The sequence below is a fragment of the Chiloscyllium punctatum genome, chromosome 15, assembly GCF_047496795.1.
Source record: "Chiloscyllium punctatum isolate Juve2018m chromosome 15, sChiPun1.3, whole genome shotgun sequence".
Taxonomy (NCBI): Eukaryota; Metazoa; Chordata; class Chondrichthyes; order Orectolobiformes; family Hemiscylliidae; genus Chiloscyllium; species Chiloscyllium punctatum.
Genome location: NC_092753.1, coordinates 59,738,583 through 59,751,568, shown reverse-complemented (window position 1 = coordinate 59,751,568; position 12,986 = coordinate 59,738,583). Strand labels below are relative to the sequence as shown.

Sequence of the window (12,986 nt, the reverse complement as noted above, 5' to 3'; positions counted from 1 at the left end):
TAGAAGAATTGGTTAGTAAATTTGCAGACAACACCAAGGATAGTGCCGAAGGATGTTGAATGTTACAGAACGACATAGGTAAGCTGCAGAGTGGGGGTGAGAGTTGGCGAATGGATACGGATATGGACGAGAATGGGATAATGTACGTTAGATGGGCTTCAGATTGGTTTCACAGGGTGGCACAACATCGAGGGCTAAAGGGCCTGTACTACGCTATAATGTTCTGCATTCTATGTAACTTTGTGATCTCGTCAATGGTCATGTTATTAAGATCTATGTACATTGATCATCCTGCTATTGCTGGTCAATACATGTCCAAAAAATATTTACAGTTCCCACACAAAACTGCTATAGCTGCATTTTAATGTCAGTGTACCAATGCAAGAGGTGGGTGTCCAATGACATATAATTAATTTTGCTGTAGTAGCTTGTCCTGACACTTCTGACAATTCAAGTAGACATCCTTCATGATTCTGAACGATACAATAATTACACTTACCCTTGTGTCAACTTTAGTGTTGTGTCAGCACAAATGGAGACTCTGGTTCTGTTTTGACACTTTACTTCTCTCTTGTGAAGTGAAAGAAAGTCTCTGTCTGGACAACCAGCAACCTAAGCAATGGCCGTTGAAGGGGACTAAATAATCACATACTCTATCTGATCCACCTCCATTTCCATCTGAGGCTAACCTGTCTCCTTCTCGATTAACATAAGCACACAGTAAGAACGATCAGTAGTAGACTCCTCGAGCCTGCTCAGCTGTTCAATGCGATCATGTCTGATCATTCAAATCAGTACCCTGCCCCCCTGCTTTCTCATACCATTTAATCCCTTTAGACCAACAAACTATATCAATCTCCTTGAAAATATTCAACATTTTCACCTCAACTACTTTCTATGGCAGAGAATTCCACAGGCTCACTACTTTCCAGATGAAGACATTTCATTTCATCTTAGTCCTCAATGGCTTAGCTTATATCATTAGACTGTGACACTGGTTCTGTACTCCCCAGCCATTGAGACTATGCTTCCTTGGTTTACCCAGCAGGACTTTATAGATTTCTATGACAGCCCTTCTCATTCTTCTAAATTTCAATGAATGTGATCCTAATCGATCTAGTCTGTCTTCACACATCTGTTCTGCCCTCCCAGGAATCAATCTGGTAAAACTTTGTTGCACACCCTCAATGGAGAGGGCATCCTTTTGTGGTAAGATGACCAAAACTGCAACAATATTCTAGGTGTGGTCTCATCAAGATGGGCAATTGCAGCAAGACACTCTTGCTCCTGTAGTCAAATCCTCATGCTTTGAAGGTCAACATACCATTTGCACCTTTCACTGTCTATTACACCTGCACAGTTACTTTCAGTGACTGTACACAGGCACCTAGATCTCATGGTCACTAATGGCTCAGGCACGAGAAAATCAGGTTTTCACTTAGTTCTTCTGCTGGAGAATTTCAGATACAAAAATAGACCCAGTCCCTCTATTACGCGACTACGGTGAAATTCAGTTGAGTTCACGACATCCACTGACAAACAAAGCAATTGATTCTTGTGGCTGTTCTGCAAGATATCAACTCTAGATGGTGATTTCTAAAGTTTACTTTGCCAAAAAGTTAATTTTCCAACATTTCCCTTAATTTAAGAGGATCTCTCTAGGCCTCTGAGGCAGGTCTGAGGTATTTCCAAACACTTTCTATTTTCATCATTTACGCATCTGGTTCTACAATAGTTAAATAGTTATAAGGCATAGCTTCACCCTCTGGAAAAAAGAAGCTTGAATTTGAATGGGACGTCTGTGAACTAATTCATACCAAGAGGTTACATGGCATTTTACAATACCTGCACAGATCTGGGCATGCATTGTGGCTTATGAACAGAAATGTGCTCTTTGGCACCAGTGGTGGTTCACAATTTAAACTTGATACATAACCCCCAATTTTGGGAAGATATTTCAAAGCCTAAAAGATAAACTTATATAAGCATAATCTGTAGCATCTTATATTTAAGAGGAGCATATACAAAAGGAACTGACCAATTACAGCGCAGCGTTTAAGAGTCAGACTCACAACAATATTGCTTATGATACTGCACAGATCAGGCGTTACAACAAAGGAAAGCAATAGCTAGCATAAAGATCTACAAAGTTTCTGCAGTTGTGTTCAGTCTAGATGTGTTACTGCAATAATTTCATTAAGCAGTAGGAGAGAAAGCTATGCTATCTTTGATTTATGGGTGTATGGACTGCAGCAGTTCAAGGTAGCAAGTAATTACCATCTCAAAGGTATTTAAGTTTGGGTAATAGATGTGGGCTTTATCAGTGACATATCCATTCCATGGAAGAATTTTTTTAAAATCTGAGTTCTGAATATGAACACAGAGAATTAGATAAGCATTCTATTAAAAAAAAACACCAACACTCAAAGGAGCAATTACCAAGATAACTAAATGCATAAAGTGAACAATGTGTGACAACACAGATAGCCATGAATTGATTAGCTGATGAGCATTGCAGGTTTGCCTCCCCCTCTCGAGAGGAGAGGTTTGATATTCTAAATTACCTTCTGGTGATAAAATAGCTTGAAGATTATCAAATAGATCAATGATGATACTTAGACAATTAAGCAACTTAACTGTGCATGAGGAACACAGGTAGTTGACTTGTTAATAAAAGGGCAAGCATATTAAAGAAGCATATTTGATTATGCCTGTTAATGAGTTAATACTGATATTGTACAGTACCTCAGACCCATGTTGTGTACTCCTGTATCACGTAGATTTGTTAGTGCGATGAGAAAGACCTGAACTAGTTAGGCAGTGTGTGGGAAATTGAACATTGATTCAAAAGGTGCAAAAAGTAGTTTGAAATGAAGGCCAGGAAATAAAGAGCGCTTTCCAGGTGGACCAAAGATTGGAAAATATACAAAAAGAAGTCCAGTTTCACTCAAAGGTAAATATAAGGACAAAAGTGAGCAAGGCAGATGAGCTGCAGTGCATATTGACACATAGGATTATGATTTGTTTTAGTCGTCATTAAAATATGCCTCAGAAGGGCTGCAATGACCGCTTAATGCTCATGGTCACAGGGATTTCAGACCAGGTAGAATAACAAAGGAAGTAGGGTGCTACATTGATGAAACAAACATTTGCAGCTATAAGGAATTATTATAGGGAAAAACCAATTGATGGTATAGTTAACTCTGTTTCATAGTGTCATAAATGGTCTATAGGAGAGAAAAGAGCCCTTCAGCTCAGAGTCTGCCTCAGTCAAAAACTATTCCAACCCCATTTTTCAACACACACCCTGTATTCTCTGGCGTCGTAAATGCACATGTAGACACTACTCAAATGTTGACGGTTTTTGCCTAGATCATCCTTACAGGCAGAAAGTTCCAGATTCATACCACCTTGAGTAAAACAGCTTTTCATCAATCTCCTCCAAAAAGCCTCATGCCCCTGACCTTAAATCTATGCCCCTTGTCGTGATCCCTCCACCAAGGGGAAAGTTCCCTCCTGTCAACCCTATCTATGTCAATCATGTCCCCCCCCCCCTCATCTCACTGTCCATAAATGCTGCCAGAAATGCTGAATTTCTCCAGCATTTTCTATTCTTATTTCAGATTTTTAACATCCAAAGTATTTTGCCTTTGTTTGATGAATTAAGAGTTGAATTAAGCAACAAAAATATGCAACCACACTACTGGAAAGTGCAGCAGACATCCAGTCCAAATACAACAGAAAATCAAATTTGCAGGCTCTTTCTAACAAATGCAAAAACTATAAAGGTAGAAATAATGTAGAACTCTAGTTGTTTAAATATAAACTGAAGTACAGTCAATGTTAAAGTTACAGAAGGCAGAGAATTGCTACATTGCAACAAGTGGTAGGCCCAACAAGGGGGTACAAATCTGGGTTTACCGTATATACTCAAGTAATTCTTGGTACTGTAGATGAGCAGAGAGATCTCTGTGTCCAGGTACACAGGTCCTTGAAAGTTGCGACCCAGGTTGACAGGGTTGTTAAGGCGGCATACAGTGTTTTGGCTTTTATTAATAGAGGGATCGAGTTCCGGAACCATGAGCTTATGCTACAGCTGTACAAAACTAGTGCAGCCGCACTTGGAGTATTGTGTACAGTTCTGGTCACCGCATTATAAGAAGGATGTGGAAGCTTTGGAAAGGGTGCAGAGGAGATTTACTAGGATGTTGCCTGGTATGGAGGGAAGGTCTTCCAAGGAAAGGCTGAGGGACTTGAGGCTGTTTTCGTTAGAGAAAAGAAGGTTGAGAGGTGACTTAATAGAGACATATAAGATAATCAGAGGGTTAGATAGGGTGGACAGGGAGAAGTATGGTGACAGCGAGCACGAGAGGGCATAGCTTTAAATTGAGGGGTGATAGATATAGGACAGATGCCAGAGGTAGTTTCTTTACTCAGAGTAGTAAGGGTATGGAATGCTTTGCCTGCAACGGTAATAGATTCGCCAACTTTAAGCACATTAAGTCGTCATTGGGCAAGCATATGGACATACATGGAATATTGTAGGTTAGATGGGCTTCAGATTGGTAGGACAGGTCGGCGCAACATCGAGGGCCTAAGGGCCTGTACTGCACTGTAATGTTCTATGTTCTAATAGTTGAATTTTTTGGACTACTTTTTAATGTTACATTTATGGGGACATCTGTTACATGGATACTATCTTTGAGGGGCTGAAATTCATGCCCGTTAAAATTCATACCGTATCATTAGCAGAAGCTCAACTGATCACTAAATGAATATATAAAAATAACGAAAACCCAGAGCTGAATACAACAACCAGTGGACAGGTAGACCAGGAGCAGAACAACTGACAGACCGGAAAGCTGGAGTGGGATGTGATGGCTGGCACACTGACTCACAAATGTTGATCGTTATCTGTAAAGAACTAGGGTCAACTTTTCATGAGATATATGGAAAATTCCAAGTTATTTGACCAAAAATAGGGGGTCGACTTTTACATGAGATCGATTATCACTCCAGTATATACAGTAGTTTTCGACAATCATCTGGTCAGGAGGAAGGGGTAAGCCGCACAAATTCAGCTAGTTTGGCATAGTGATGAAAAAGGACAAAACTAAATTGGAACAATGGTTCTAAATTAAGGAAGGCAGATGCTGGAGATGCTGAAGGGCTGATGCCCGAAACGTCGATTCTCCTGTTCCTTGGATGCTGCCTGACCTGCTGCGCTTTTCCAGCAACACATTTTCAACTCTAAATTAAGGAAGGCCAGTTTCACTAGATTAAGAAGTGACTGATCAAAAATGAGCTACAAACAAATTCTTGAAGGTAATCCAGTGTCAGGTTAATGGTCACCTTTCAGAAAAAGATTCAAGGGGCTTATGGTAAACCTGCATCCTCAAAAAGTCAAGACAGTCAAATCTAGAGACAATGGGTAACAGAGTGAACATGGGCGTAAGAAAAATCTATGCCAGATAACATGAACCTAATACTACAAAAAAATCTCAATGCAACAATAGAAAGTGTAGATGTGAAATGAAAAGAAAATTTAGGAAAGTAAAATGAGGGCAAGAAAAAAAAAGAATCAGAAAGTACCATTAAGGGAAATCCAAAGATTCTAAGTAAAAAGAGAGACAGGGTGGACTTCAATAGTTAAGCCAGTATTCACTGCCCAGCATAGTTGCTATCAGGTGGTGGTGCTGAGCTGCCTCCTCTAACCACTGCAGTCCATGTTCTTTAAGTAGATGCCCAGTACTTTTAGGAAATGAGTTCCAAAATTTTGACCCAGCATCACTGAAGGAATGGCGACATGTTTCCAAGTCAGGATGATATGTGGTTGGAGGGAATCTTGCAGGTCACAGCGTTTCCATCAATATGCTGCCCTTTTTCTTCTAGATTGAAGTAGTCATGCATTTCAAAGGTGCTATTTAAGAAGCCTTGGTGAATTTCTGCAGTGCATCTTGTAAAGACACACTGCTGCTATTGAGTATTCGTGTTGGCGGGAGTGGATGCGATGCCAATCAAGCTGGCTGCTTTAACCTGGATTGTGTCAAGCCTGAGTGTTGTTTGAATGACACACATCTAGGTAAGTAGGAAGTATTCCATCACACTCCTGACTTTTCCTTTGGCCAAGCTCTGGTGAGTCAGTCAGTGAGTTACTCACTGCAGAATTCCTAGTACTTTGTAGCCACAGTATTTATATGGCTAGTCCAAATCAGTTTTTGGTCAGGCTAACCCAGAGGATGACTATAGTGGAGGATTGAGCAATAGTAATGCCACTGAACTTAAATGGGTGATGGTTAGAGTCTCTCGTGCTGCATATTGTCATTTGTCAGCCAATCTTGAATATCACCCAGGTCTTGAAACAAATCGCCATGACTGCTTCAGTATCCGAGGAATTGTAAATGGTGCCTAACATTGTACAATCAGCAGTGAACCTTTCCACTTCACTTTCTGATGGAGGGAAAGTCACTGATGTAATTCCTGGAAAGATGCCTAAGAGCTGAGACGACTGACCTTCACCAACCACCATCCAAAGATATGCAGGTTAAGTGGACTGGCTATGTCCATGTTTAGGGATGTGGGGATTTGATGGTTAGCCATGAGAAATGCAGGGTCACAGGGATAGGGTAGTGGGATTGGTCTGGTGGGATGCTCTTCAGAGGATTAGTGTAGACTTGTTGGGCCAAATGGCTTGTTTCCATACTGTAGGGATTCAATGGAACCATAATCATTTTTCTTTGCTAGGTACAAATCCAACCAGAGTGTCTTCCCACTCCTCGTTCCCACTGACTCTAGTTTTCCTAGGGGCCCTTGATATCACACTTGGAAAAATACAGCCTTGATGTTCAGGGTACTCACCTGACAGAAGACAAATTGAGCATCAGTGAACAGATTAATACAAAGCAAATAATGATGACACCTCCCATTGCTTCACCGATAATCAGGAGTAAACCTATATGGGTAATTGGTTGGATCAATTTGCCCTATTGTGTTAGATGATGTAGCTGAGCAATTATCTACATTGTCTGGTAAATGCCGGTCTCACAACTGTACTAGCAAGCTTGGATTGGATGCAGCAAGTTTTGAAGGACACATCTTCAGTACAGGAGTCCTGTCAGGGCCTATCCTCTTTGTTGTAACCAGTGACATTAGCCATTTCCTGGTATCACAAAAAGTGAATCAAATTGGTTAAAGACTGGCGTCTGTGATACCATGTACAAGAGTTTCCTACAACTTTCTTTCCGGCTACATGAGGTGCACAGAACCTTGGAGTGACTGCATATTCGTACTTGGAGGGAACGCTGATGTGGATCCCTAGAAGAAAGTTGTTGCTAGTGGGCTTATGCAGTTTAGTGCAAAATTAGTCCTGAAGTGTACCTAGAAACAAGCTTAATACAAAAATTGGATTAAAAATAATTAAATGCATCCTATTTCAAAGGATCCATATACGAAAGGCTAAGGTTAAACTCTCAAACATGGGAATAATTATAATTCTTCATGTATTAAAAAATACTCACGTTGACCCCAACGCCCTGTCCTTGGATTAAGGTAGTTGGGGTACAGGCCATTAGGTCTGTCCATTTTCTGTAACAACTTCCGAATGTGCAACACCTGTAATTAGTTCGAAACTTAATTTTAACAATTGTAGCACTATTTACACACACTTTAATGAATTAGTGTTAACTTACTGTGAAATTATTTCAACAATTTTAACAACCCACTTTCTCAGTGTCCTCTATTTCATGCGTATTTTAGATGATAGCACAGATTAATCAAATTCAGACCTTCACTAATACTACTGTTAAACTACCACAACACAAACATAGGCATGCTTGCAATGTGCAATTAAGACAAGCAATTTTAAATATCACACATTCCTGGGACTTTAACCCCTTGAACATCTGTTTAGGATATTGTGGTTACTAGAACACCAGGTCCTTTAAACAGTACCTTACTTTTGAGATAAGGTTGTAAAATAACTTGCCTATCAGCAATACCATCACTTTGCGTTCACATACAGGGCATGTGATTGCTGTGAGTAAACAAACACCAGACCATGGCTGAGAAATAAGGAATTTCATCAGACACTACATTGGAATGTATACCTCAGGTCAACTACACAGCCTCTGATCAAAGCCAACAATGATACTACAGATTCAGGTTTAATTGTTTAGAAACAAAGTTTGTGAGAAGATTTGTAGCTCGGGTGCTCGTTGTTGTTGTTCTGTTCGCTGAGCTGGGAATTTGTGTTGCAGACATTTCGTCCCCTGTCTCGGTGATATCCTCAGTGCTTGGGAGCCTCCTGTGAAGCGCTTCTGTGATGTTTCCTCCGGCATTTATAGTGATTTGTATCTGCCGCTTCCGGTTGTCAGTTCCAGCTGTCCGCTACAGGTGGAACTGACAACCGGAAGCGGCAGATACAAATCACTATAAATGCCGGAGGAAACATCACAGAAGCGCTTCACAAGAGGCTCCCAAGCACTGTTTAGAAATAAATCCAAAACCAGAGGTAAATGTTTGCAAATCCGAAGATTATTGATTAAGTGTGTAAAGGAGCTACATATTAGTTCAATTTTATTTTAAAATAGTTTTAGTTATAATAAATATACGTAATTTAAAATTTTGCAATGAGTATTCGGCATTCATAAACTTAATCATTTATACAATTTGAAGCTAACCCTTCGCTCAACCCTACACTAACTGAAGGCTTGTTGTTTTAATTCTTCATACGTGCAGCTGTTGGCATCAAACCTATCCAAACAAAACTTTCCGGAACTTCCAAACTATGCGTGTGTTAAGGGCTTCTAGTGTTACATTTTATAATTCTTAAGATGTGGGCAGTAAGGGTAAATATGGATGGGTAGTTTCCCAAGGGCTCTAACACTAATAAAGGAGTCATACTCATTAGGTTTGACAGGTTCTATCCTGAAGAGCATTAACCAATGAGTTGAATATTTTAATGATAATCCAGTTGCTTTTGTGATGATTTTCTGATGTTAGTCAACTAAATTAATGGATTTACTGAATTCAATATTATAGTGTGATCTTTTGGGAATTGAAATCAAACTTGGGACTGAGAATTCTAGAGCACCGTATTACTAGACAATTCATCAGTCTTTCCTTTCTTCAATATCTCAAGATTTGAAAGATACAGTTATAGTTGAGGTCATTCATGAAGATAACTTTAATATACTGTCCAAGATTCTTCTCAGAAGTCAGGTAACTGACATATTCCCACAACAAAACAATATCTGTAAAATATGGGAAGTCAAGGTTCGGTAGTTTCTCATATCTTACAAAGAAAACACTTACTTTTTTGTAGTAGATGGGATCCCCTGTCAGATAGCTCATGTGGACAAATTCCAAATGTAGTGTCCCAAATTCAGACAAAATGCTACTCCCAGCAGATGCCCAGCCCCAGTTCCGTCCAACACCACTGGCAAATCAAGAACCCAGCAAGAGAAAAAAAACATATAATCACAAACAGAAGAGCAAAAGCCAGTTATCAAATGGCTCAGCACAGTGAAGGTGGCAAGCAACTCTATTCTAATGGCTCCCTAAAGATAAATACCTTAAATTTCTACTTTAGGCAGAGTCAAAAAGTTCAGTATAAACACCTCCCTAAATAAGTTTTTGACCAATAGTAGCATCATCTTTATTTCATCTTAAATAGATAAGATTGCCTTTGTGTAATATTTTTTTTCCCTAATTGAAATGCAGAAGTTGTTATTTGATACTCAGATGAAATATCAATGGCACTCTGGCATTTTAACATTCAAACAGAACTATATTTCTGTATGGTCATACTTGCAGCATTCCTCATTCCCAAAACTTTAAAAACTGCTCTATTTCTCTTCAGAATGCATTTTACCAACTGATACTTAGAATGTTACCATCAATTTAAATTCTACTAAAATGGTCGAAACAGTCCAGTTTATGCACAGTTAAGTGTGCTGAATAAGCCATGACAGCCCCACGACTTCAAAATTCCCTGGTAGAAATAATATCCATTTTTTAATTTGTATTTCCACTTTTTGTTGTTAACTTTATTATCATCCAGTAGTCACTTAGAATCCCACACACAATGCCAGCTAATCTCAGACTGATTCCATTGATAGCATTGCTGCTGCATGCCTGAATAACCCAAGATTAAATTCCCTACAGTGGAAACAGGCCCTTTAGCCCAGCAAGTCCACATTGACCCTCCAAAGAGTAAGCTACCCAGACCCATTTCCCTCTGGCTAATGCACCTAACACTATGGACAATTTAGCATGGCCAATTCACTTGACGTGCACATCTTTGGACTGTGGGAGGAAACCGCAGCACCCAGACATGGGGAGAATGTACAAACTCCACACAGACGATCACCTGAGACTGGAATCGAACCTGAGTTCCTGGCGTTGTGAGGAAGCAGCGATAACCACTGAGGCACCATGTTACCCCATACTAAACAATGGTACGTTCTAGATTCCAGCCATGGGCCTAGCCTAACAAACCTACATCTAAATATGGGCTCAACCACAATCCAATCAACCAACACAGACTAAAACTGTCCATATGAATCACTGACTCAAGCCTCGAAACCAGCTTTTGTTTTGGCTTATTTTGCTTCCAAAATGCTTACAGACAAGGAGTTTCTGGATTTCAAAATTTTCCAGTTTGTAATTTTAGCAGACTTAATCACATTTGTGAATTGGTACCAAAGGCATTAAAACATTCCAATATTAATGTTAAGACACAAAATGGGCAGAGTTAAATTCATTCATTTAAAAATACAGGACGATGCATACAGGAATATGCAGGTATTCAGAATAAAATTGAGCATCATCAACAGTTAATTTCTATTTTCCTTTATATATGTTCCTTCATGTTTGCATGTCATGGAAATATAAATGTAAAGACACTTGCAGTTATCTTAAGTCTTGACTTTTTTTTTTACATTTTGGGTCCAGTCACTCTTCCACAGAACCAGACCGGAAAGTTAACTGATTTTTCTCCACAAATGCCAGCAGACCTTGGCTTTTCCAGCAACTTCTGTTTTTGTTTTTAATTTCCAACATCCACAGTTCTTTTGGTTTTTATTCTGACTTAATTTGTGCCCTAATACAGAGGAACCTCGGTTATGCAGCATTCGATTATCCAAATATCGGATTATCTGGCAAGATCACAAAGGTCCCGATGCTCAGCTAAACGATGTTATCCAGCATTTGATTAACTGACCGAAATACTCCCCGCTCGTGTCCTTCGGATAATCAAGATTCTTCTGTACAGCAGTGCTCCACAAACTATTTTTCAGCGCAACCCTGTTTAACACATACTCGCACACAAAATTAATCTGTCTCTGTCACTGTAGGTCCTCTCCCCTACACACAATTATCAACCCCTCTACATTCTTCCCAGACAGACCAATAATGAACCACTTACCATGCATTACCACCCTCTCCTTTCCAATGGCCCCTACACAAAATAAAGGAGCCCCCAGCACACACAAAGAACCAGCCCTTACCCACTCTCTCAAACACAGTAATTGAACCTCCCCCTCACATTTGGTCTAACTGCCAATAGTACAATTCAATCTCTAGCCAAAGAAAGAAATTTGTACAGTAGATGGACAAGTGAAGAAACAGCAAAGTTCGAAGCTACTGATCATCTCTCCAGCTCAGCCACATGGCATCTTGGTTTTCCCCACATGCTGGATACAATCACTGGGTAACACTTGTCAGAAATTTAATGCAATGTCACAAATGATGAGTCAGAGTATTGTGGGGCCACATTAAAAAGTTCCGGATAACTGGTGTTGCTGGAATCTGCAGTTCCAGGCTGAAGAGCTAATAATGAATAAACTATAAACTAAGGTTGGAATCTATGCAAACCTCAATGTGGGAAACTGATCAATTTGATTGGAGGCTGACATTTGAGATTTTATGAAGACAGATTACCTACCCAGCACTAATTCTGACATTCTTCAAACAATGTGCATATTCTTCAAACACTATATGAATACAATGTGGCTTGATAAATTCTGATGAAACAAGGTGCTCAACAATAATAAGAAAACGCTGAGATGGCATTAAGTCTGGCATTCCAACACCATTAACTTCTGGATCTACTGTCCCATTTTATATTAAAAAAAGACTTTAAACTTCACTTAGGACTCACTCCCTAAAAACTGTATTACTGCAAGTAGTGTAAAGCAAAGCTGTTCCAAGAATGAAGACATATCAACTGGCAGGTGAATCTATTTTCACTCTGTACACTACCTACACATATCACAAAAACACAAAACCTTCTCAATTAACGGAAATATTTCCAGATTAAGGTTTAGCAATTGAACACACTTTCTACATTACCAATTGAGAGGGGCAATCTGTGACACAAACAATGGCATCTATTTATGTATAATGCCAAATGTGCATGAAAGAAATACATACACAAAACCTTCAGCCTCTAGGTCTACAAATAAACACCCTTACGATAACATTTGCTAACATTTGAAAGGCATTATGTGATCCAATGGTTTTTAATAGCAGCACCTTACATAACTGACTAAATTTAGTAAACTGCTGCTATATCCAAGTAAAGTTAGGATTGTTCAAAAATCAGATTTGGATGATACTGCAGTAATTTTTTTTAAAGAAAAAATGTTCAGGATGTATTCATTGCGAACAAGGCAATGTTTGCTTATCCCTTTTTGCCCTTTCTGAACTGTTGTTGTAAAGGGAGGGCCAGGACCTTGACTCGTGACAATGATAGAATGGCAATATCATTCCAAGTCAGAATATATAGCTTGGAGGGGAACTCCATGTCCATTATCACAAAATTAGAATGATGCTCATACAGATAAATGAATACTCATAATATGATTAATGAAGGCCAGAAAGATCTTGCACATCAGAAGTGGTTTCCATGAATGTGGCAATGAAATGTTGGAGGAATAAAAAGGTAACTCTTAGCACCAGTTTCTCTCTCAAACATCTCAAGAGCA

The 12,986-nt window shown here is 39.4% G+C and overlaps 1 protein-coding gene across 3 annotated transcripts in view; it reads right to left on the bottom strand.

Annotated features, from left to right (window-relative positions):
- man1a2 (mannosidase, alpha, class 1A, member 2) overlaps positions 1 to 12,986 on the bottom strand; it is a 128,770-nt gene that overhangs the window by 41,975 nt on the left and 73,809 nt on the right. For all 3 annotated transcript variants that reach the window (XM_072585227.1, XM_072585226.1, XM_072585228.1), the window contains 2 exons: positions 9,313 to 9,436; positions 7,518 to 7,611 (listed from right to left, as the gene is read on the bottom strand). In XM_072585227.1, coding sequence (XP_072441328.1) covers positions 7,518 to 7,611; positions 9,313 to 9,436 — 218 coding nt within the window. The remainder of the gene's footprint in view (positions 1 to 7,517; positions 7,612 to 9,312; positions 9,437 to 12,986) is intronic.